This window comes from Lepus europaeus, chromosome 2 (genome assembly GCF_033115175.1).
Source record: "Lepus europaeus isolate LE1 chromosome 2, mLepTim1.pri, whole genome shotgun sequence".
Lineage (NCBI taxonomy): Eukaryota > Metazoa > Chordata > Mammalia > Lagomorpha > Leporidae > Lepus > Lepus europaeus.
In genome coordinates, this window is record NC_084828.1 from 52432124 (window position 1) to 52453634 (window position 21511).

Genomic DNA, 21511 nt, shown 5'->3' on the forward strand with positions numbered 1-21511 from the left:
CAGTTCAAGTCCTAGCAGCTCCATTTCCAAAACAGCTCTCTGCTGATGCACCTGGGAAAGCAGTGGAAGATGGCCAAGTGCTGGGGCCCCTGATACCCATATGGGAGCCCCCAGTGGAATTCCAGGCTTCTAGCTTCCAATGTTGCCATTTAGGAATCTAAACCAGCAGATGGAAGATCTCTCCCCTGCACCACTTGCCCTTGTGTGTGTGTTTGTGTCTGTGTCTGTAACTCTGCCTTTCAAATAAATAAATCTCAAACAAAAGCTAGCTAATTAGAGCCAACAGTCCATTAAAAAAAAAGTTTGCACTCTCGATACCTAACTTTTGGGATTAAGTTTCACCATGAGTTTAGGTAGGAACATTCAAACCATGGCTCTGCTGGAACAAATGACAAATTTTATAGCTTAGAGCTACAGGAGTTTGCTGTGTAATAGTGCTGGAGAAATGGGACTCAGAAGGGTAAAATTAAGCTGCTGCCGTGACTGAGTTCTATCTGGAACCTTTTCCGGGGTCTAGAAGCTGCCAGTGTTCCTTCACTCCTGTCCTCTCAATATTAAAAGTGCTTCACTCCAACCTCTGCTCTCTGTCCTTTCTCTATCACTGACCCTCCTGCCACCATCTTGCAGGGCCCCTTTTAGCTACATGGGGTTCACTTGGATAAAGAGACTAATCCCCCATCTCAGGACGCTTAGCTCTTTTTTAAATGTATTTATTTTATTTAAAAGGCAGAGAACTCCCATCTGCTCTTTCACTCCTCAACTGCTTATAAAAGCCAAGAGCTGGGAACTCCATCCATGTCTCCTACCTGGGGGCAGGGACCCAAGCACTTGGGCCATCAACTGCCGCCTCCTGGAGTATGCACGTGCGGGAGGCTGGAATGGAGGGGAAAGCTTGGACTTGAACCTGCCTCAGAGAGAGGTTGCCGGGAGTCCCAAGTGGCAGCTTAAGCAGTGTGCCAAACACCCGCCCTGAGAATGATCCTTAATTCTTCATCACATCTGTCAGGTCTCCTTTTACCATGTCAATGAACACAACTGCATTCACAGATTTCAAGAGGCTGAAAATTTTGGAGCAAGAGCACTAATTAGTCAGCCTCCAATAGCAAATCACAGACTGGAAAACTCTGCAGCTCATATAAACTGCAGAGGCTTCATGCACAGAATATAAGACAAACTCAGGAGTTGAGAAAAGTTCTTTTCAAACACTGGCAGAGGATTAAAATAGTTCATAGGAGATGGAAGTCTCGCTAAGGACATAAAAAGGGTATTAAACCTCACTAATGATAAAAAAAAATACAAACTGTACCAATAATGAGGTGACATTACCTTCCTTTCCATACAGTTAAAAATGTGACAGTACTAAGGTTTAGCTTAATTACAGGGAAGTGGAAATATTCATGTACAGCTAATGTAAGAAACATCAATTAAATTAAAACATTTAATTTTAAGAAAATTAAAATGTTGCAGCATTGGTGGGTGAAACTACAACACACTCACAATTAGGAATGCAGCACAGTAGTCCTAATAAACGGAAAACCCTGTGCATGAACAAACATAACTGGCAAGAAAAGCAGGTTGCTGAAGATGTCACAGTAAGATACATTTCCACACATTTTAAAATGCGAGGGATGCACACCATTAATGGAAATCTAAAAATATGAGCTGGAAGGAGTCCCAACTTTAGCACAGTGGTTAGCCCTGTTGGAGGGATTACATTTAGTTGTACTTGCTATGTTTCATTTATTTAGAAAAAATTGATAACAAGCACTGTAAATTTAAAATGTAATACTTCTGGGTATTGAGCATATGGCTATCTACTATGTTATTTATTCTCTTTGATATGTATTTTAGTTTTTTTTTTTTTTAAGTAAAAGCAAAGGCCAGCAAGAAAGTTAGCTCTATAGTGAAATTGATGTTTTTAATACAAATGAAAGAGGTTCTATGAGAAAGCTTATAGTTTACTTGGGAAGAGTTAGATTTGGGTGTCTGACAGAACTTGGTTCAAGTCCCAACTCATGGGCATGGTTTTTGACCACTCTAAGCCTCAGCCTTCTCATCTGATAATATGTGAGGATTGAATGAGCAGGTACAGAAGCTTTTATTACATGGTAAGTACTCAGTAGAGTTATAACAACTCTTGGACAATAGTTAATTCCTATTTGCTGTGCAGCACTAAACCTTCATAGGCTGCAGGCATTTATGAGTTTGTTTAATAAACCAAACCTAGAATATTCCAGATTAAACATTTTAGAGATTTATAAGCCTTCAATTAAATTTTTATTATTTGGAAAAGCTTTTTGCCAGCAATCTGGCATTTCTTTGGAACTAAACAGTGTTTGAGGCATCCATTGTGGTTACTTTCCTTTCATTCTGTCCACTGCATTTACTTTTTAAGTCTTGATTCATTTGGCAAAGGTTGAGGTGATGTACAGTTTTTTGCCTGTACAGATGTGGCTATTCTCAGTGGCTGATGACAGAATATTTCAGAAATAATGTTATATTTGCAGCCTAACCTATTAGTATGACCCTGAGGTACTATCAACACTTTTTCCTTGTCAGTGGTGATTTGAAACCTGAAGAAATGCACACTGCCAAAGTGCAGGTCATAGGGCTTTTTGAAAAAAAGACTTTATTTGAAAGAGTTACAGAGAGAGGGGGAGAGAATCTTACATCCACTGGGTCACTCCCCACATGGCTGCAACAGCCAGAACAGGAGCCAGGAATTTCTTCCAGGTCTCTCACATGGGTAGCAGGGCCCAGGCACTTAGGCCATATTCCGCTACTTTTTTCTAGGTCATTAGCAGGGAGCTGGATCACAAATGGAGCAGCTGGGATGCAAACTGGTGTCCATATGGTATGCCAGCACTGCAGGTAGTATCTTCACTAACTATGCTACAGCACTAGCCCCAGTCTTAATTTTTTTTTTATGTCAAAAATTAGTACTTACTTAGATTTTAAAATTTTATCCAGGGGCCAGCACTGCAGGCAGAGTGGGCTGAGCCTCTGCTAAGGCACTGGCATCCCCTATGGGCACCAGTTTGTGCATGGCCTGAGAAAGCAGTAGAAGATGGCACAGGTGCTTGGGCCCCTGCATCCACGTGGGAGACCCAGAAAAAGTTCCTGGATCCCAGCTTCAGATTGACTCAGCTCTGGTCATTGCACCCATTTAAGCAGTGAACCTGCGGAAGGAAAACACTCATTTCCTCCCTCCCTCCCTCTTTTCCTCCCCACCCCCCTTTGTAACTCTGCCTCTCAAATAAATAAACGTTTAAGAAATTTTTTATCCAATTATATTGAAGATTTGTCGATATAAATGTAGTCATTCTAGCAGCTTGAAGTAGGGTCTCAGTGCTTCAGATTCCAATGGCAGACGTGTTTGTTAACTATGCTATAGGTATGGGTTAACTATGCTATAGGTATGGGTTAACTATGCTATGGGTAGGTAAGAATAGATAACAGAGGTCTTGCTTACCAGGTGAGCAAGATGAAGTCAAGTGTAATACCACGCCTGCCAATCACAACTATTCCACATTATACAATTATTGGTACTTGGAACGTGCTAGAACAGTAACATAAAGGTTATTATGAACAGTCTCTAGGGCCAACTGTCTAGATTCAAATGTTAGATAATCCACTGACTGTGTAGCCTGTATGTTGATTTTTCATCTGCAAAATGGAGACCCTAATAGTACCCATGTCAAAACTAGGTTATAAGGACTAGATGAGTGAGTGCAATTCTGCAACCCTAATCTGAATGTATTTAGGAATATGCAACTTTCCAAACTTTAAATAGTAATTGGGTTCATATGTAGCCTATAAGGTAAAACCCCCAGCATGATTCTGGGCAGCAGTCCATAATTAGGCACACTTCTGTTTGTATAGTGAAATCTATGCATAGCTGTACAAATTGGATAAACATTATAAATAGCCATTATTGAGATTGAGTTTTGGTGCCAAATGAATTTTTAAAATTGTTTTTACTTTTATGTTTTAAAACAGAAAGTGTTCTTAAATGTGCTAGTTCATTCCCCAAATGGCTGCAATGGCCTGGGCTGAAGGTCCAGGTCCTGGCTGGTCCAGACCCTGGCTGAAAGCCATCCAGATTTCACACATGGGCGGCAGGGACCCAAGAACATGGGCCGTCTTCTGTTGCCTTCCCCCAGGCATTAGCGGGAAGCTGTAGTAGAATTGGAGGGGCCAGGACTGGAACTGGCACTCTGCCGAGATAGGACACCAGCATCACAGGCTGTGGCTTTGCCTGCTGTGCCACAATTCTGGCCCCAAACATTTTTGTTTGTAGAACACTCTGGGTTTCAATGGAGTGCGTGTGTGTGTGTGTACGTACCCGTATCACTTTGAGCAATAATGCCTGGCACATAGTAAGTACTCTCTATGTTAGTTATTACTGTTATTATCACTTAAAATACTATTTGAGTTGGTAGGATGAAGAGGAACAAAGGGTATTTTTCCTTTAATGGATGTTAATGTATACAATTTTTTTTCAAGTATTCTTCCTCTTTCAATACCACATTCTCCTCTGGAAATCGTATCCACTTTGCATGGCCGAGCAGCAATGCCCTCTCGCTGAGGACACCTAAGAAGAGCTTTAGTCCCAGATGCTTGGCTGTCTTCTCAGTTAACATGGACATTACTAGGGCTCAAACTGTCATCAAATTCTCTTGGTTGAAATGGTTCTTGCAAGTTTCAGATTACTCTGTCATCATCTTTACTGGTTGATAGCTCTTCCCACTTTCATGATTGTGAAAAGGTTCAGAAAACATAGGATTTTAAAGTAGTTCTTCTGAATGATTAGCTCCTGACCACCCCTCACCATCCTGCTCAGATCAATACTGTGCTGACCTTCCTGCCAACCTCTAAGTGCGTTTATAATCGAAGTATATTTATGAATTAAAACTGTTTAAAATAGAAACAAATCAAGTTAGAGTATATATCAAAACTTTTGAAGGGGAGTGACTTTGAGTTTAGAAGTAATAGCTATTCTCAGATGAAAAAAAAATTTTAATTACACAAACAGAGTTAGAGTAACTTTTTCCTCATTCTGTCAGCATCAGTATTTCTTAAAATATATAGACGTTTGAACGTTTTTTGTTGGTCCCCTTCATCAAACTTCATCTTTCTGTACGATAAATTTCTAGATGTAGAATTACTAGGTGAAGGGCGTGAATTCAATGGCGTTGCAATGACATTTTTTAAAAGCCTTTGTGGGCATTCTCAAAAAAGAAGGAAAGGGTGTAGAGGTGCCATTTTCCTTGAGTAATGCTTAGCATTTAAATTCCATGCTCATAATAGGCTTGTCATTTTCCCTGCTCTGGGACATAAAACAATTGCAACATGTGGCCTTCAAGTGCCCTTCATGGAGGCAATGGTTGCTGTTAGCACACCAGGCTCTTCACTGGGCTGCTAATCCCAGGCTCCACGCCTGTCAGCCCTCTTCATCAGCTGTAACTCAGCCAGTAGCTTTGAGGGTGAAGAGGTTAAAAAAAATCCCAACAATGAAATCAGGGGCTTAGCAGTGGATCTTGACTACTGGCTCATTTTCACTCACTCTCAGTTCATTGTGTAAACTCTTGGAATGCTTCCAGTTTTCGAATTTTAGGCAGCTTTAAGAGGCACGTAATCTTGCCCGTGGTCACTTCCTAACGCCGTGACTGGAGATGAATTTCTGGTCCTGCAGTCAGTGGTGTTTCCTGAGGGAAAGTCACTGCCCCTGGCAGCCTTTTCCCTCTCTGCTGCCGCCTCCCTGCACACAGTGATTGTTTCATTCTTTTCCAGAATCCCGGAGTTCCTCCTCCTGCACTATTTAAACAAAAGGAATGTAGTCCCTTGTTCATGCCAGCTGCCTTTCAAGTGCTCCTGGCTACCGCGCTGGAAAGTTTAGATGCACGGCATTTTGTCACAGCAGAAAAGTCCCATTGAACGGTCGGTCAGGACCTCCCCTGAGCAGCCGTGTCTCACGTTCCCGCATCTTACATGGAAGTTTCTCAGCATCCCTTGTCTGTCTTCCCTTTCAAAGACAATCAGTTCATATTTTCCAGAGTGCTCCTTTCCCTCGTAGCTGAGTTCCAGCCGAAGGAAACAACCACAGACACCTCCTTCCCTGGCATCACCCCTCCTGCCTTGTGGTGTCTGTACCTTTCAGCTTCCCACCGGACCCACCAGCATGCCGACAGGCCACTGCCCCATTTCCCTCCTTCGCTTCACCCAATTCCTCTTTTGAGAAAATGCTCCCTGTACCTCGATGCAGTTTCTCACCATTGCTCACTTCCGCCCTGTCACTGCAAACAGCCAGAGGGCTCTGGATTGCCAAACACAAACGGCCTCTTCTCAGCCACCCTCTTCCTCCTCATAGGAAGGATTTGATGCTGTGAGGAAAACTTTCCCAGTAGTCTTATTTCTTCTTTATTTACAGTCCACAGTGTGGGGCCTGCACTGTGGCCTAGTGGGTGAGGCCACTGCCTGCAGTGCTGGCATCCCATATGGTCAATTCCAGTCGCAGCTGCTCCACTTCTGATCCAGCTCCTTGCTAATGTGCCTGGGAAAGCAGTGAAAGATGGCCCAAGTGCTTGGACCCTGCACCCACATTGGAGAGCCAGAAGAAGCTCCTTGCTCCTGGCTTTAGGCCAGCCCAGCTCTGGCCGTCACTGCCATTTGGAGAGTGAACCAGCAGACTGAAGATGTCTCTCTGTCTCTGCCTCTTTGTAACTCTTTCAAATAAATATTTTTTAAAAAAAGTATATTTGCAACATTTTAAAAAAAGAAACAACATAAGTTGATTTTGTTTTAACAGTTTTTGAATCCATGCATAGTTCTCATAATATGCATTTTCCACAAAATATGATCTTAGCAATTTTTCATAACTTTTTTATCACTTTTTTATAGCTTTGTGGTATTCTCTACCAATGTACTGTAGCTTAGTCAGCTCCCCTCCCCCCCCTTTAAAAGATTTCATTTATTTATTTATTTGAGAGGTAGAGTCGGAGCGAGAGAGAAAGGTCTTCCGTCCATTGGTTCACTCTCCATATGGCCACAAGGCTGGAGCTGAGCCAATCCAAAGCCAGGAGCTTCTTCCAGGTCTCCCAGTGCAGGGCCCCAAGCACCTGGGCCATGTTTCACTGCTTTCCCAGGCTATCATCAGAGAGCTGTATCAGAAGAGAAGCACCCAGAACAGGAACCATCACCCAGATGGGATGCCAGCTCCCTCTTGATAGGCATTTGAATCATTCTCTTTGCTATCTCCAAGCTGCCTTGAAGAATAACTTCCATGAGTTGTTTTGCTCCTGTGTGTGGGTATATTTGAAAGTTATTGGCAAGAACCAGTTGCGTTTTGTCTATTTACTGTTCTTTGACCATCCACAATCCCAGCTCTTAGTACTCTGATTCTCTTTAGCAAGTTAGATACTTCAGCCCAGTCTTACTCCTTAGTTCAAAAACCTTCAGGGACTCCCCATGGGCACCTTCCCCTGTCCTGTCAGTGCTGGAGGGGAGGCAGGCAACTGGATCCACAGACACAAGCCGTGGGAGTAGTCGGTGTTGTCTCCCGTTGGACTCTGTTCTGGCTAGAAGGGTCTACTTGGCTCTCCACTCATGTGCCCCATGTGTTTGTGTCTCCCTTGCTTTGCACAGAGTACCTTCCAGCCCCTGCAGTGCATCCTCTGAGAATGAACTCGCATGCTGCCACGGCCGTGAAGTGCCCTTAATTACTGCTCCCTTCTGCTAAAAATAATTTTGCCTTCTGCTGTGTACTGTTACAGGGCATATCCTTTTCTACCGTGGATTACATTACAATATCTGTGCATTTTTCCTTTAGCTACTAGTAAGTAATGGCCCAAAGACAAGGATGGATAGGAAGTGAAGCAGTTGGAACTCAAACCTGCACCCGTATGGGATGCTAGTGTTACAGGTGCCAGCTTAACACCCTGTGCCACAATGCCAACCCCAACAAGTTGTCTGTTTTTATAGGAAGACTGACTGCTTTTCTGATAGCTTCATTTTTAATACAAATAAAAACTGCTAACAGAATCCAATCTTGTGGGCACAGTTCTGACTATATAGTATCTTTAAAGGGCATATAGTACTGTATCCTGGGCACTTGTGAATGTGATGTAGCCAGGGTCCCCTGCGTCCATACAGGATTGTCAGTGCACTAGGCCTACCCCATGTGATGGTGCTTTCTCTTTCCTGTGCTGTTAGGTTTTTGAAGAGCCCTCCATCAGCCTCTTTGCACTGGAACATTGTGAGGGAAGAGAGCTACATCTTGAAGAGGCTGTGAATTCTGTCCTGAACAAAGACTTGCATTTCTACACCCAGTCTGTTTGGGTAAAAAGCGGACTGTAAGTACGGGAGAAGAGTTTAGTCTGCTTTGGTCACTGTTTTAGGACAGAGTTGCACAGTTGCTGTTGTTGGGATCTGTTGGTATTCATAGCCTTTTCTCTGTCAGTGGACTAACAGTAGATTCTGTGTCAGTTGGAGAAGACTGCCAGCCACCTGGTAGGTGTGTAGTAGCAGTGGCCTGGGGGAAGAGCCCTTTGGAGAAGAGGGCTACCACCCTGTCACAGTCGGTTGACCCCAGGACCTTGCTGGGTACCACTTTCCTTCCAGGAGAAAGTCCCTTAATGCAGCAAGTATAATTAGTTAAGACGATCGTCTGCTAAGGCAAGTGACTGCAGGGCAGACGAAGAGTGCTGTGTATTTTGATTTGACAGCTTGCTTCTCCTGGAGTGCTTCCCTGCATGGCACTCATTTTCATTCTGGAGTACACCTGTGGACCTGGCCTGCCGGCCAGTGTTGCTCATACATTCAGATTATCAGTCAGGTTGTGTGAAGCCTGCCTTTTAAAATTTGGGAAGTTACCTTTAAGAAAAAAAAATTTTTTTTTTTTGACAGGCAGATTTAGACAGAGAGAGACAGAGAGAAAGGTCCTCCTTCCGTTGGTTCACTCCCCAAATGGCTGCTACGGCTGGCGCGCTGTGCCAACCCGAAGCCAGGAGCCAGGTGCTTCCTGCTTCCTCCTGCTCTCCCATGTGGGTGCAGGGCCATCCCCCACTGCACTCCTGGGCCACAGTAGAGAGAGAGCTGGATTGGAAGAGGAGCAACCGGGACAGAATCCGGTGCCCCAACTGGGACTAGAACCTGGGGTGCTGGCACCGCAGGCAGAGGATTAGCCAAGTGAGCCATGGCACCAGCCAAGGAAAAAAAAAATTTAAACAATGATTACCTAAAGTGGGTATAAACTTGCATATTTAGAACAAACATGGTGAGAGGCCTGCCAGTGAGCAGCCAAGAAATTGAAGCGGTTTACTTTCTGGGAAATCTGCCTCTCTGGCCATTTCTGAAGAGTGTGGCAGATAAGCTAGCCCTTCCTCCTGCACTGCTGGTATTTTTGGTACCAAAAGCCAACTTAAAAAGCACATAGGTCTCAGTGGTTAGTATAAAAACGGCTGCTTTTATTTAGGATGGCTTATGAATTACGTGATCATTAACTCAGCTTGTTTAAATATTTGGGGGCTAATGAGAGATAAGGCCAATAATTGAAAATGAAGTCAACTATTACAATACCTGGCTTTTATATTATTCACATAAGAGTTTAAATTTCCTTCTGCAAAGCATTTCATATGGCTTGGTGTTTATTAAAATAAATTGATTTACTCTAGCTAAGCTAAGGTTCTGGTGTATTATTTCCCAATTAACGAAGTCCATTTGATCTAAATTTTACATCCCCATAATACAGGACTTTCACAGCACTTTTATACATTTCTTGTCTTTATATTCTTGAGTGAAACTAACACTTGACTCACCTCCAAAAATTTCTCACCTTCTACTTCACTCTGTTCTCAAAAACTGGTGCCACTTTACCTCTCCTCTTTGGCTTATTATCTACCTTCTGGTCCGGAATCTCTATAGAGACTGACATGCAGATGAAGGGACAGTAGAGACTCGGAAGATGTTCCTGGGCTATACAAACGGCTGGCAGGATCCTGCTTACTGCACAGCCGGCTACCTCCAGGGACAAGTTGTGTTCTTTTTAATCCCCTTGTTATGTCACATCTTTGATCTGTGATGGTAATGAGGGCCTGCTTTAGTGCACCATCCCACACAGCTTTTCCAACTAGGGAATTCATTTAAATCAGTATCGATGCAGTTACTTAAAATCTTGCTTAAATTTTCTAAATGCAACTTCCCTACCCATTTGAAGAACCTGTGACGCTAGGGAAGCAGCTGAGCCTCTCTGTGGCCCTGCTGACAACCCCTGCACCATTCTGATGGTTCAGCTTTAAGTTTGCAAAAAAGGGGTCCAGGGAAGGCCTTCTGGCCAGAATTTGACCATGCCTGATCTCGGTTGTGGATAGCAGGGTGGATTTTCCCTAATAATTGTCAACTTAGGTACATAATCTTTATCCAGAGTTTTCATATCCCAAACTTGGAATCTCTCCTTTCTCCCCTCAACTTTATGAAGAAGTTGATGTCTCTTCCTGCATTAAGTGAGATGCGTGTCCCTAAGGAATGCTGCCCTTTGAGTTTTCATGTGGAAAAGCGAAGGTCTGAAACCACTGTCCTAGCAGCACCACAGCAAACCTTTGTAGCTGTGTCGTCAGCCCTGGGCCAGCCTGTTCCTGAGAACCAGCCCCTCTGAGTGCAGGCAGCTCAACTCCAGGGTTATCCATTCCTTGGGTCAAGGCAGGGCAACCTCTGCTGCAATTCCAGGTGCTTCTCCGAGGCAAGCAAGGCAGCTACTTCTTTCTTCAAGTGCTGCCTGCAGTGACCTTCAATCTCGCGGAAAACTCCAGGTCCTCTTGGTGACCCAAGTTTATTTTCCTCAGCCATCCAGCTTGAAATTGCCTAAGGCAGAGAGCAGTCTGCTTTTTTCTGTCAAGGGCCAGGCAGTCCTTTCAGTCCAGGGTTATCCCTCGCTGTCAAAACTACTCAGCCTGCTGTGAGGGTGCAGAAGCAGCCGTAACCAATCTGTGAAGCAATGGGCTTGACTGCTTACACTAAGTCAGCCTTGAAATGCCAGATCCTGACCTGAAGGCCCTGCACACCTTTACACACTTTAACACAGGCAGAGTGGAAGCCAAGAGTATCCGGGAGGATTTGCAAAGAGGCTGGGCCTTAGAGTGACAGGGAGAGGGAGACATCTGTGGATCTCTGTAAGTCCACAGGGCCGTGGGGATGTTGAGGGAGTTGTAGAAGAAACGTCTGGTGGGGTCACTGGAGATTCATTGTGAGGTCGTCAGGGACGTGTGATGATGCTCCTAAGGGTGGGAGAATGGTTTTCTGTTGGGTAGTAGTGAGAAGTTAGTTTATCTTTGAATGTTAAAATGCTTTGAAAAAAGGCCAATTGGGGAGTGAACCAGCAGACGGAAGACCTCTCTCTGCGTAACTCTTTCAAATAAATAAATAAAATAAATATATTTTTTTAAAAAAGTGTTATCAAAGGAACATGCAATTTCAAGAGCTGGAGGGAGCCTTGCATTCACTTTGGAAGTAAGGGAATCAGCAGTCAAATTGGAACCCAGATCTTCTAACTCCAGTCCAGTGATTTTTCTCCTACATTTCTCTGCTCTCTGTTAAGAAAAAAAAGTGCAATTTTTTTTTTTAAATCTGCAAATGTCTAAGTTTCAAAGAGCAAACGCTAAAAGTGTGATAGCAGGTATCTTTGATAAGAGAATGCTTTTGTGTTTTGAAGTACCTCACTTTTTTTTTTTCCTGCTCTCTTACAGGTGGATAGCTTATGAAGGATCCAATTTCTTAGGGAGACAAATACTACTTGAGTCTAATGAGATCCCAAACTGGACAGTGTACAGTGGATGGAAAACAATTGGTTCCCTGCGTCCTATGAAACAGGTAACGAAAAGACTTCTAAGATCCAAAATACCTGAATTTTCTGGTAGAAATGTCATAAACCACAGCGTCTGAAATGGTAACCTTTAACTTAGTTTGCCATTTATATAGCAGGAAGAACATATTGTGTTGGAGGAGTCTTGTAGATTTTCACCAGTTCATAAAACTGCATCTAAATCAACACTGGATTTTAGGTTTGAGTCCCAAGTATTACTGGCCATGTTCCCTTCCTTTTGAAAAATAAGGGATCGTAAGCTCTAGCAAACAATTGAGACAGGAATGAACTTTGATACTACTCCATTTTTACTTTTTAAGTATTTGGAATTTTTTTTCCCTACTTACGTAATACTCAGGATGGATTCTGGCAATTTAATTAAAATAGTATGTACTGCACACCTACTGCTTGTCAGTCTTCTGTTCCAGCTTCCCACAGCACTTAGGATACACTCTACCCTTGTCAGTGTGGCCTGTGGGATCTGCCTTCCTGCTGCTTCTCCAGCCTCATCTCTCACAGCCCTCTCCCACCCACATAGACGTGCCACATGCAGCACATGTAGCTTTCCCACTCAGGCTCTTACCATGGGCTGTGCCTGCTGCCTAGAACATACTTCCCTCACTGTTGGCCTGTGAGCTCTTCCTCATCTCTGAATTCAATGCAAGCCTCCTCATGGATGCCTCCCTTGCCCTGTCTAAATTATTCCTGAAAGACATGGTTCTTTTTCTATGAGATACCCATAAAAAGACACCTGGCTCACTGTACTGAAAACCTCATGAAGGTAAAGACCATACATATATTTTGCTTATTGCTGCACACTGAGTGCCTGACACGATGTCTCACACATTGTAGATATTCAGGGATTATTTACTGAATGAAGAAATGAATGTATAACTGGATGATTAAGTATTTGATATTATACAAAGCATATGATGATGTACATAATTTCTACCCTTTTTTTCATTCATCTTTTTTTAAACTTTTATTTAATATAAATATGCAGAGTACAGCTTTTGGATTACAGTGGCTTTTTCCCCCCATAACTTCCTTCCCACCCACAACCCTCCCATCTCCCACTCCCTCTCCCATCCCATGCTTCACCAAGATTCATTTTCAATGATCTTTATATACAGAAGATCAACGTAGCTTATAAAGATTTCAACAGTTTGCATCCACACAGAAACACAAAGTATAAAGTACTGTTTGAATACTAGTTATACTGTTAATTCACATAGTACAACACATGAAGGACAGAGATCCTACATGGGGAGTAAGTGCACAGTGACTCCTGTTGTTGATTGAACAATTGACACTCTTGTTTATGGCGTCAGTAATCACCCTAGGCTCTTGTCATGAGCTGCCAAGGCTATGGAAGGAAGCCTTTTGAGTTCACCAACTCAGATCTTATTTAGACAAGGTCATAGTCAAAGTGGAAGTTCTCTCCTCCCTTCAGACAAAGGTACCTCCTTCTTTGATGGCCTGTTCTTTCTGCTGGGATCTCACTCACAGAGATCTTTCATTTAGGGTTTTTTTTTTTTTTTTTTTTTTTTTTTTTTTTTTTTTTTTTTTTTTTTTGCCAGAGTGGCTTGGCTTTCCATGCCTACAATACTCTCATGGGCTTTTTAGCCAGATCCTCATGCCTTAAGGGCTGATTCTGATTTCTGCCTTACTGAGCTTAAATTTTTATTGGGTGAAACACATCCAATTCAGTGAGTGTTTGGCACAATAATTAAGACGTTGCTTGGGATACCTGCCATCTTTTATCAGCTTGACTGGGTTGGAGTCCTGGCTCTGCTTACTAATCCAGCTTCCTGCTAATGCACACCCTGGGAGGCAGAAGTTGATGGCTCAAGGACTTGGGTCCCTGCCACCAACATGGGAGACCCATATTGAGATCTGGGCTCTGGGCTTCAGCCTGGCCCAGCACTAGCTGTTACAGACACTGAAGGAGTAAACCAGAGGATGGAAGATCCTCTGTCTTGCAAGTAAAATGAAAATAAAGTGTAAAGCATGTCCAAAGTAGTAACATAAAAAAAAAAAAAGTGATATGTAAACATCAAAAACCACAGGCAGGGCTTGGTTCAGAGAGGGGAAGTCTCATTGTGTTTGGCGGGGGGAAGAGTTCAAAGCTCAAGTGAGGTCCTTGGGTGTGAGGTCCAGTGGATTTGCTGTTTCTACCTCCTTTTAGAAACACTTTCTCACTGGATTTGGACTGTAGTCCTTTGAAGTAGGAATTATCCCCATTTTCTAGTTGAAAAATAAGGCTCGGAGGTAAAGCACATTTGAGGAAGTTGTATCTAAGTGAGTGTTTGAACCTGAATGTGTTAGTTTCTAAAAATCTTTGTAAATAAAGCACCCACACTCTTCTTCCCTCCAAAATAAGGTCAGCCTTGAGAGTACCACAGTATATCCCAGGCGCTGAGCTAAGTGTAGCCCAGGGGATGTAGGTGCTGAGGCTCAGAGGTGCTGACAAACGTTAAACAGTAGCCAGAAACTGTTAACCTAACTGGTCTTCTCATCCCTGTCATACAAACACACGCACACACACGCACACGACCTAGCTCATTGCCACAACTCTTGGCCTATGCTGGCTGTGCTGCTTGTAAGCAGTGTGACCTTGGTGAATCACTTCATTTCTTGGCACCTTGGATTTCTCTTTGGTAAAACCATGATCACACTGTGTCTGTCTCATTGTGAGGCTTAAGTAAGATAGTGGATGTCCAGTTTCTGCTCTAACAACTGACTCATTTTCCTGTGGTGATAACATTTATTTTGAAAGTGTTATTTACAGTGCCACTTGGGAGAACCAGAGGCACTCTTCTGAGGGTTACTAAATCTTTAGTGTCTTTCTTGGGCATGGGATCACATGACCTCTGCATTTTGCTTTTTCCTCCTTTGTAATCAATCATCTGGAATGATGGATAATTCTACTGGAAAGCCACACGAAAAGGTGTAAAAACAGGAATTCCGTTTATTTCTTACTAACTACATAATAATGCAAATCCTATTCTGTTAAAAACTTCGTAGCCAAGCTTAACACTGACAGTATTTTCCTCAATTTTGAATGGTGTTTCCTTCCCTAGGGAAGGATGTTCCTTCCCACTGGTCAGGATCCTCAGACAAAGGATAACTTATGTAGCCTCTAATTTTACATGGAAGTTTTTTGACAATGAAAATGATCCTTCAAGACTGATTTATTTGAAAAGCAGAGATAGAGACAGAGTAAAAGAGATTATTCCATTTACAGGTTCATTCCCCAAATGTCTACAAGTAAGCCTGGGCTGGGCCAGGCCAGAGCCAGGAATTCCATCTGGGTTTCCTATGTGGGTTGCAGGGACACTAGTTGGGATGTCATATGCTGCCTTCCCAGGTGCATAGCAAACTGGACAGGAAATGAATAGCCAAGACTTAAGCTGGCACTTCAACATGGGATGTAGGTGTCCCAGTGCACTGTGCCACAGTACCTGCCCCTAAAAGTATGATGACAGTGTGCCTTAATTTAGGAACCATATGATTCCTACTCTGATTAAACATTTAAGTGTAAAATTTGTCAGTAGATTTCACTGTTGACTATTTAGGCCACAGCTTTGAAACTCAGCAAAGGAATTTTGGCTTTCTAAAATGGTAGCTGGTAGATCACATTTAGGGTACTGGTATTGCTTTAGCTCATATTATTTAGAAATTCAGAGATGATTAAAATGTGATCCTCTTTCAGGTTGGGGATTTGGAAGTCACCAAGGTACTTACACCACCTATCAGTGTTTTCCCATATAACAACAAGGGAGTCAGACTACCAATGTGTAACAAGGGTAATTAATTAGCACCTTGCTTGAGTTAATTGATTACAACTCTGATGTTTGGTCCTAAAGTAATTGGAATCCTGTCATCTGTGAAGGGCATACCTGTTTTCTTACATGTACCAAGTAGTGAAACTATAATAAAGACATACTTAAGCTTCAAGAATTAATAATGGTTATAAGACCAAGTCGAGTTACAGAAATTTAAGTACATTATGAATATGGAAGGTGTTTAGAAGTATTTAAAACATTCTGCTAAATCTTGTTCACCTGCTTTCAATGACCAGTTTGCTCTTTTTGCTTAGGTGCTCAGAATATTTAGTCCTTAGGAAAGCTAAACAAGCCAGCAGTTTACCAAAATTCATCAGACCTCGTGTTGATCTAAAATGCAAAAGCAGACTATTCATTGGTGATCTAACTGTAATGCCAGGTTGAATTTACCTAAGCACTTCCTTTTCTGAGTCAAAGTCTTAGTAACAGACCCTTTGTTTTTATTTAGCCCAGGTTCTCATTGGGAGCCCAGTACCCAACCAAAGGTAGGGATATTGGGTGTCCTGTGTTTTGCTTTATTAGGGCTGGAGGCCTGTGTCATGGGCTAGAAAATGGGTTCTGTTGGAACTTTAGTTATATGTCCTGCTCTTTAACTGTCTTATACTGCCATCTTTGAGATTAGTTTCTTATTCTAGCATAGGCCTTGGAACATTCTGGTTAAGAGGAAGGGTTTTATTATAGGCAGATGTGGCTTCCTCCATTCGTTGTTAGCCTTATTTGTAAAACTAGGGTCATAATTACATATTTTTTTTAAGATTTATGTATTTTACTTGAAAGTCAAGAGTTAGAATAGAGAGTTCTTCTATCTGCTGTTTCACTCCCCAGATGGTGACAACAGCTGGCAAAGCTGAAGCCAGGAGCTTTCTCCAGGTCTCCCATGTGGGTAGCAGAGGCCCAAGCACTTGAGCCATCTTCAGGTGCTTTTCCCAGGTTATTAGCAGGAAACTGGGTGGGAAGTGGAGCAGCTGGGACTCGAACTGGTGCCCTTATGGGATGCCATGTGGTATCACGGGTAGCAACTTTATTCTCTATGCCACAACACCAGCCTGTTATACTAAAAGGGTTGTTCTGGTTGTTTATTCTGACAAATAACAGCGGCACAGAAAGCATTTATCTTACTGATTTACATATACTAAAGTAGTCATAATTATTAGCTTATTATCCTTAGACACAAGTTCCAGATGAAATATTTTAAAAGTTCCTGAACATACTCTAGGATAAGGGACAACGTCCTTGGTTACCCAATTTTTTAAAATTGGCATGATTAAACAGTCTTGTCCTTAAAAGAAACATGAAGGATTTATGTAAACAAGGGTTGTCTCTGGGGGCCTGGCATTGTGGCTAAAGCCACTGCCTTTGACACCGGAATCCCATATGGGCACCTGTTTTGAGTCCTGGCTGCTCCAGTTCTGATCCAGCTCCCTGCTGATGACCTGGGAAAGCAGCAGAAGATGGCCCAAGTCCTTAGGCCTCTGCACCAATGTGGGAGACCAAAGAGGTTCCTGGTCTTGGACTGGTCCATCTCTGGCAGTTGTGGTCATCTGGGGAGTGAACCAGAGGATGGAAGATCTCTCTCACTCTCTGTCTCCTTCTCTCTATGTAAACTCTGCCTTTCAAATAAATGAACAAATCTTAAAAAAGTTGTCATTGCTACTGAATCTCTCAGCTGTCTCGGTTTTTCAGGATCCTCCACAGCAGTATTGTGACAATTAACGTAGCTCAAGACAGTATGCCTGATTACTGTACTTTTCTTTCTTGAACTCTAAGACCTTTGCAGATATTTATTCCACACCCCTACCGTCCTGTGCCAGGCTGGGACACCTGAGGCACTCATCAAGTCCTTAAGTTCTCATCAGCTGGCCGTCTGCCATTATTGCTTTTGACCAAAAATACTTTCAATGGGGACTTTTCAGAAAGTGTAATAGAGATTGTACAATTTAAGTGTTTTGCTCAATAGTCTCAAGAATTTATCAGTAAAATTATGTATTTGTGACAGGGAATAACAGTGAATGAGATACAAATAAGCTGGTAACCTCTCAGCTTTCCTTCTTTGTAAAGACTGATTTGCAGATTCAAAAAGTTATTTCTAAATGGCTGTTTCTTCCAACACAGCCTGCTGTATACATCAGAATAAAGAACCGAGCCCAGGATGAGTATCTGACAGTCACTGGAAATATAACTGACCCGAGGGCAACATCCGTGTGCATATCCCCCTACAGTGGAAAGAACACTCAGATCTGGCACTACTGTCGAGGACTCTTTAAGTCCAAGGTAAACAACCCCTCGGATGAGTACCCCATTTTTTGGTCCTTGATTTCCTTTTGGAAACTAGAATCTTGCCAAGTCAACCAGCCTGGTAAAATAATGAAGCTTCCTAAAAACAGTTCGTTGTATAATTATAACAAAACTGGTATGTATAATAAAATTGAATCGAGTGGTTTTTGACCTAGAAAATTCAGCATTAGTGAAAACATAGAATAAATGTCCTCTGTTTCTGAGAAACATCTATACTTTTTGCTGTGAACTGTCATGGCTATCAAAAGCCTTCGGTTGAAATTTATGGCAGGTATCATTTACTGCACCAAAATTATTTTAAAACCAATTATGTTAAGACTTTGGATCTGATTGCACAGTATGCTTGGTGAGACATTCCCTTATTTGATGGCTCAAATAAAATCAACTAAGTGATTATAAACATGTTGAAACCTTTCCATTTGCAAAATACACAATGAGGTAGAAGAAAGAAGCTGTTATTGGAAGGAGTTTTGAAAAGCAGAAATTAAATTCTATGACTCCTCTGTTTGATGCCATAGAGCACTAGTTTAAAAACAAAAACTGCGTTTTATTGTTTATGACCCATGGATTATCTACTTCTCATGCTTCAAATATGAAAAGCAAAACTTTAGAAGAAATTATTGTCTGGATTTCTTTAGCACATCACCCTGTGTTTTTATAAGAAAACCAAGCTCAATGTAATACATTTTAAATAGGGATTTAACATTTAATTTCAATTCAGCAAGCCTTTATTGAGTAACTACTGTCAGATGCAGCCATCCTTATAAAAACAAGTACTTCTATTTCAGGGTTACTTTTGTTTCACCTCCCCTGAACCATAAGGAAGACTCAAAAGGTGGTTGGCTGAATTTATTATATATGGTATTTTTGGGGTGAGACACAGCCACTTAATGTCTGTGATCTGTTCACCTGAAAGAAAAGGGACCCAATCCAATTTGTTCTAGCAAACAAGGTACTGACAGTTTATTTCTGAACCCTTTCAGGCCAGTGATACATGTCTCGACGTGATTGGTGGCCGGGACACACCTGGAGCTAGGGTAGCCCTATGGACTGAACATGGGCAGTTGAGGCAGAAGTGGAGACTAAATAAAGATGGAACCATCAGCTCTTACCTCAGTGATCAGCTTGTCCTTGATGTCAAAGGTGGGTCATGGATAACACCCAGTGCTGTTTATTTCCTGAATATCAGTTTAAGTTCCAAACCTCCTCCTCCTCGGTAAAAGACCTTCTCATGTATTAGAGAAGAAAAATCAGTCATTTTATAGTATGCTTGGAAATGGTTAGGATATGCAGTTCTGCAAACAGCTATTTGGATCAAGCAAAAAAGAAAAAAAAAACCTTAGGTATAGGTTTTTGTTCATTGGTGCAGTTGTAAAGTTTTCCTTTGCTACATGGGCTCTGAGAAAACTTGACACCTGAAGCATCGTAAGCCATAGAATAAACGTCCTCTGTTTCTGAGAAACATCTAAACTTTTTGCTGTGAACTCTCATGGCTATCAAAAGCCCTCAGTTAAAATTTATGGCAGGTATCAATTAAACTTGCTTGTGAATGCAACAAAGACAAGGCCAATACTATCCATGGCTATTGCTTTAATTGGTTTAGTCACAGTCACTGTTGGTGTAGGGAAAAAAATCACAGTACCTGACATTCAGCCAGAGTTCTGTCAGAGCACTTTGTTCCAAAGAATCACATTGTTAGGGATCAATGCTTATATGATCATGTATTATACCTTTTAATTTTTCAATTTGAGTCATAAGGTCCAGTAGGTGAATAATGGCTAAGCCTGTTCAAACTCAGTTTCCCATCTCAGACTGCTTTTTTGTAAAGGACCAATTAATCTACACAGTGGGCTGAGCAAAAGCTTGTGAAAATTGTGAACTTGCTCAGCAGCTGCATGAACAAATAATCTTTTCTCTTGGAATTTCTATTGTAGTAGGAAATTATTGTGACAAGACTCATGTCATTGTAAACCAGCCCCTGGAGGGAGAAACAACGCAGCAATGGGACATTGAAATATTGTGAGAATCAACACCATCCCTAGAAAGAGCGCAAAGGAAGAAGGAACCGCACATCCTTTGCCTTGTGCATGTGTGAAGGAAGCTGCTGTCAGCACATTCCTGTTGGGATCACTGAGCAGAATGAACTCTCTCCAGGTTCCATCCAAGACTGTTGCTCTTAACCATGGAAAAGCTCAAAATATCCTTGCCAGTTACTCAGTGTTCCTGTGAAGGAAATGCTACTATTTCTGGGAAAAGTTCTCTCTTCCTGACTGATCTACAGTTGTGGTGAGCAAAGTTCCTGAAATCTCTGTTTTCCCCTCAATCCACCAAACATGAATCCCTGCTAGCCGATTACAGGATACTGGGTCTGTCACCTGGGCTAGTTATTAACATCCTACTACATGCTTGTATGAGTATAAGGCACAGGGAAACTAATTCCTGTGAGTCATACTTTTGCAAAAAGATGAGTAATTTTAGCACTATCTGCAGATTTATTTACTAAGCCTTCCTGTTAAGCTGCTGCATTAAACCCTGAAGTTTCTATGAGGCTTTTCTGATTGAAGCACCTCATGAATATTTATACTTGTAACTGCAACTAGGGGAGGGACCTCAGTTTTGTTAGGAAAAAGGCCCATGTATTGGAGTGTTTTCTGTGGTCATTGTTTCCTTAGCCCTTCTAGCTAAAAAAGTACAGAGAACCTATGGCCAACCTTGCACTCTAACAGTGGTTACCGCCCTATTACTGAGTCTGAGCCCTAGATTTTGCCTGATTGCCCTCAAGCAGAAGTGCCAGTCAACAATTTTCTTTGCCTGAAGTAAAGGGAAATTTCAAATGTTCAAATTAAAACAAAGTAGTATTTGAGTAATTTTTAAGCAAAGGTGGAGTTGGTTTCTTAACTAAAGGACAGAAAACTTAGTTTTACAATCCCGTTTGAAATACCTTTCATTTAAGCAAAATCAGGTAAGAAATCATCTTTGACTTGGTTTCCATTAATCACCACCACTTGTACCATCACAATTCCCATGCATTCTTCCTTCCTGAGTTAAACTTACATTGAGCCAGCAGTTCATTCTGTCCTACCTTTTGACAAAAAGCAGAAAAATGCTCTATTTTTATATAGAAAGAATAAAGTCTGTGATGGTTTTTTCTAAAATATCAACTTATATGCACTTTAGAGACCCATTATTTTGAGTATTTTTATAGACTTGGTCTTTCCATGTAAATACTGGGTTTTTCCCTTAAATCTCAGGCTTTTCTCTTGTCATCTGTTAAGCAGCATCTGTAAAAGTCCCTTTCCCACAGATGTTGAGTGTCTCTCAATGGTGTGGCAGTATTATTTAATAAATCTTAGCTTACAGAGATAACTTTAACTGGGGAACATGTATATAGACAAAGGTATGATAATTTCACTGTAAAAAACCAAGTTATAAATCTTTCTTCTGTGTTAATTGTTTAAAATTTTCCTAGAGCTAAGGAGGCTCTTTAAAGAAGTTGTTTCTTCCAAAGAACAAA

At 41.9% G+C, this 21511-nt stretch overlaps 1 protein-coding gene across 1 annotated transcript in view; it reads left to right on the forward strand.

The window, feature by feature from the left end:
- CRYBG3 (crystallin beta-gamma domain containing 3) overlaps window positions 1–21438 on the forward strand; it is a 135734-nt gene extending 114296 nt beyond the window's left edge. The window contains exons 18-22 of the mRNA XM_062206721.1: window positions 8212–8351; window positions 11739–11862; window positions 17815–17973; window positions 18981–19140; window positions 19932–21438. Coding sequence (XP_062062705.1) covers window positions 8212–8351; window positions 11739–11862; window positions 17815–17973; window positions 18981–19140; window positions 19932–20020 — 672 coding nt within the window. The 3' untranslated portion in view covers window positions 20021–21438. The remainder of the gene's footprint in view (window positions 1–8211; window positions 8352–11738; window positions 11863–17814; window positions 17974–18980; window positions 19141–19931) is intronic.
- The last annotated feature ends 73 nt before the right edge of the window (window positions 21439–21511 follow it).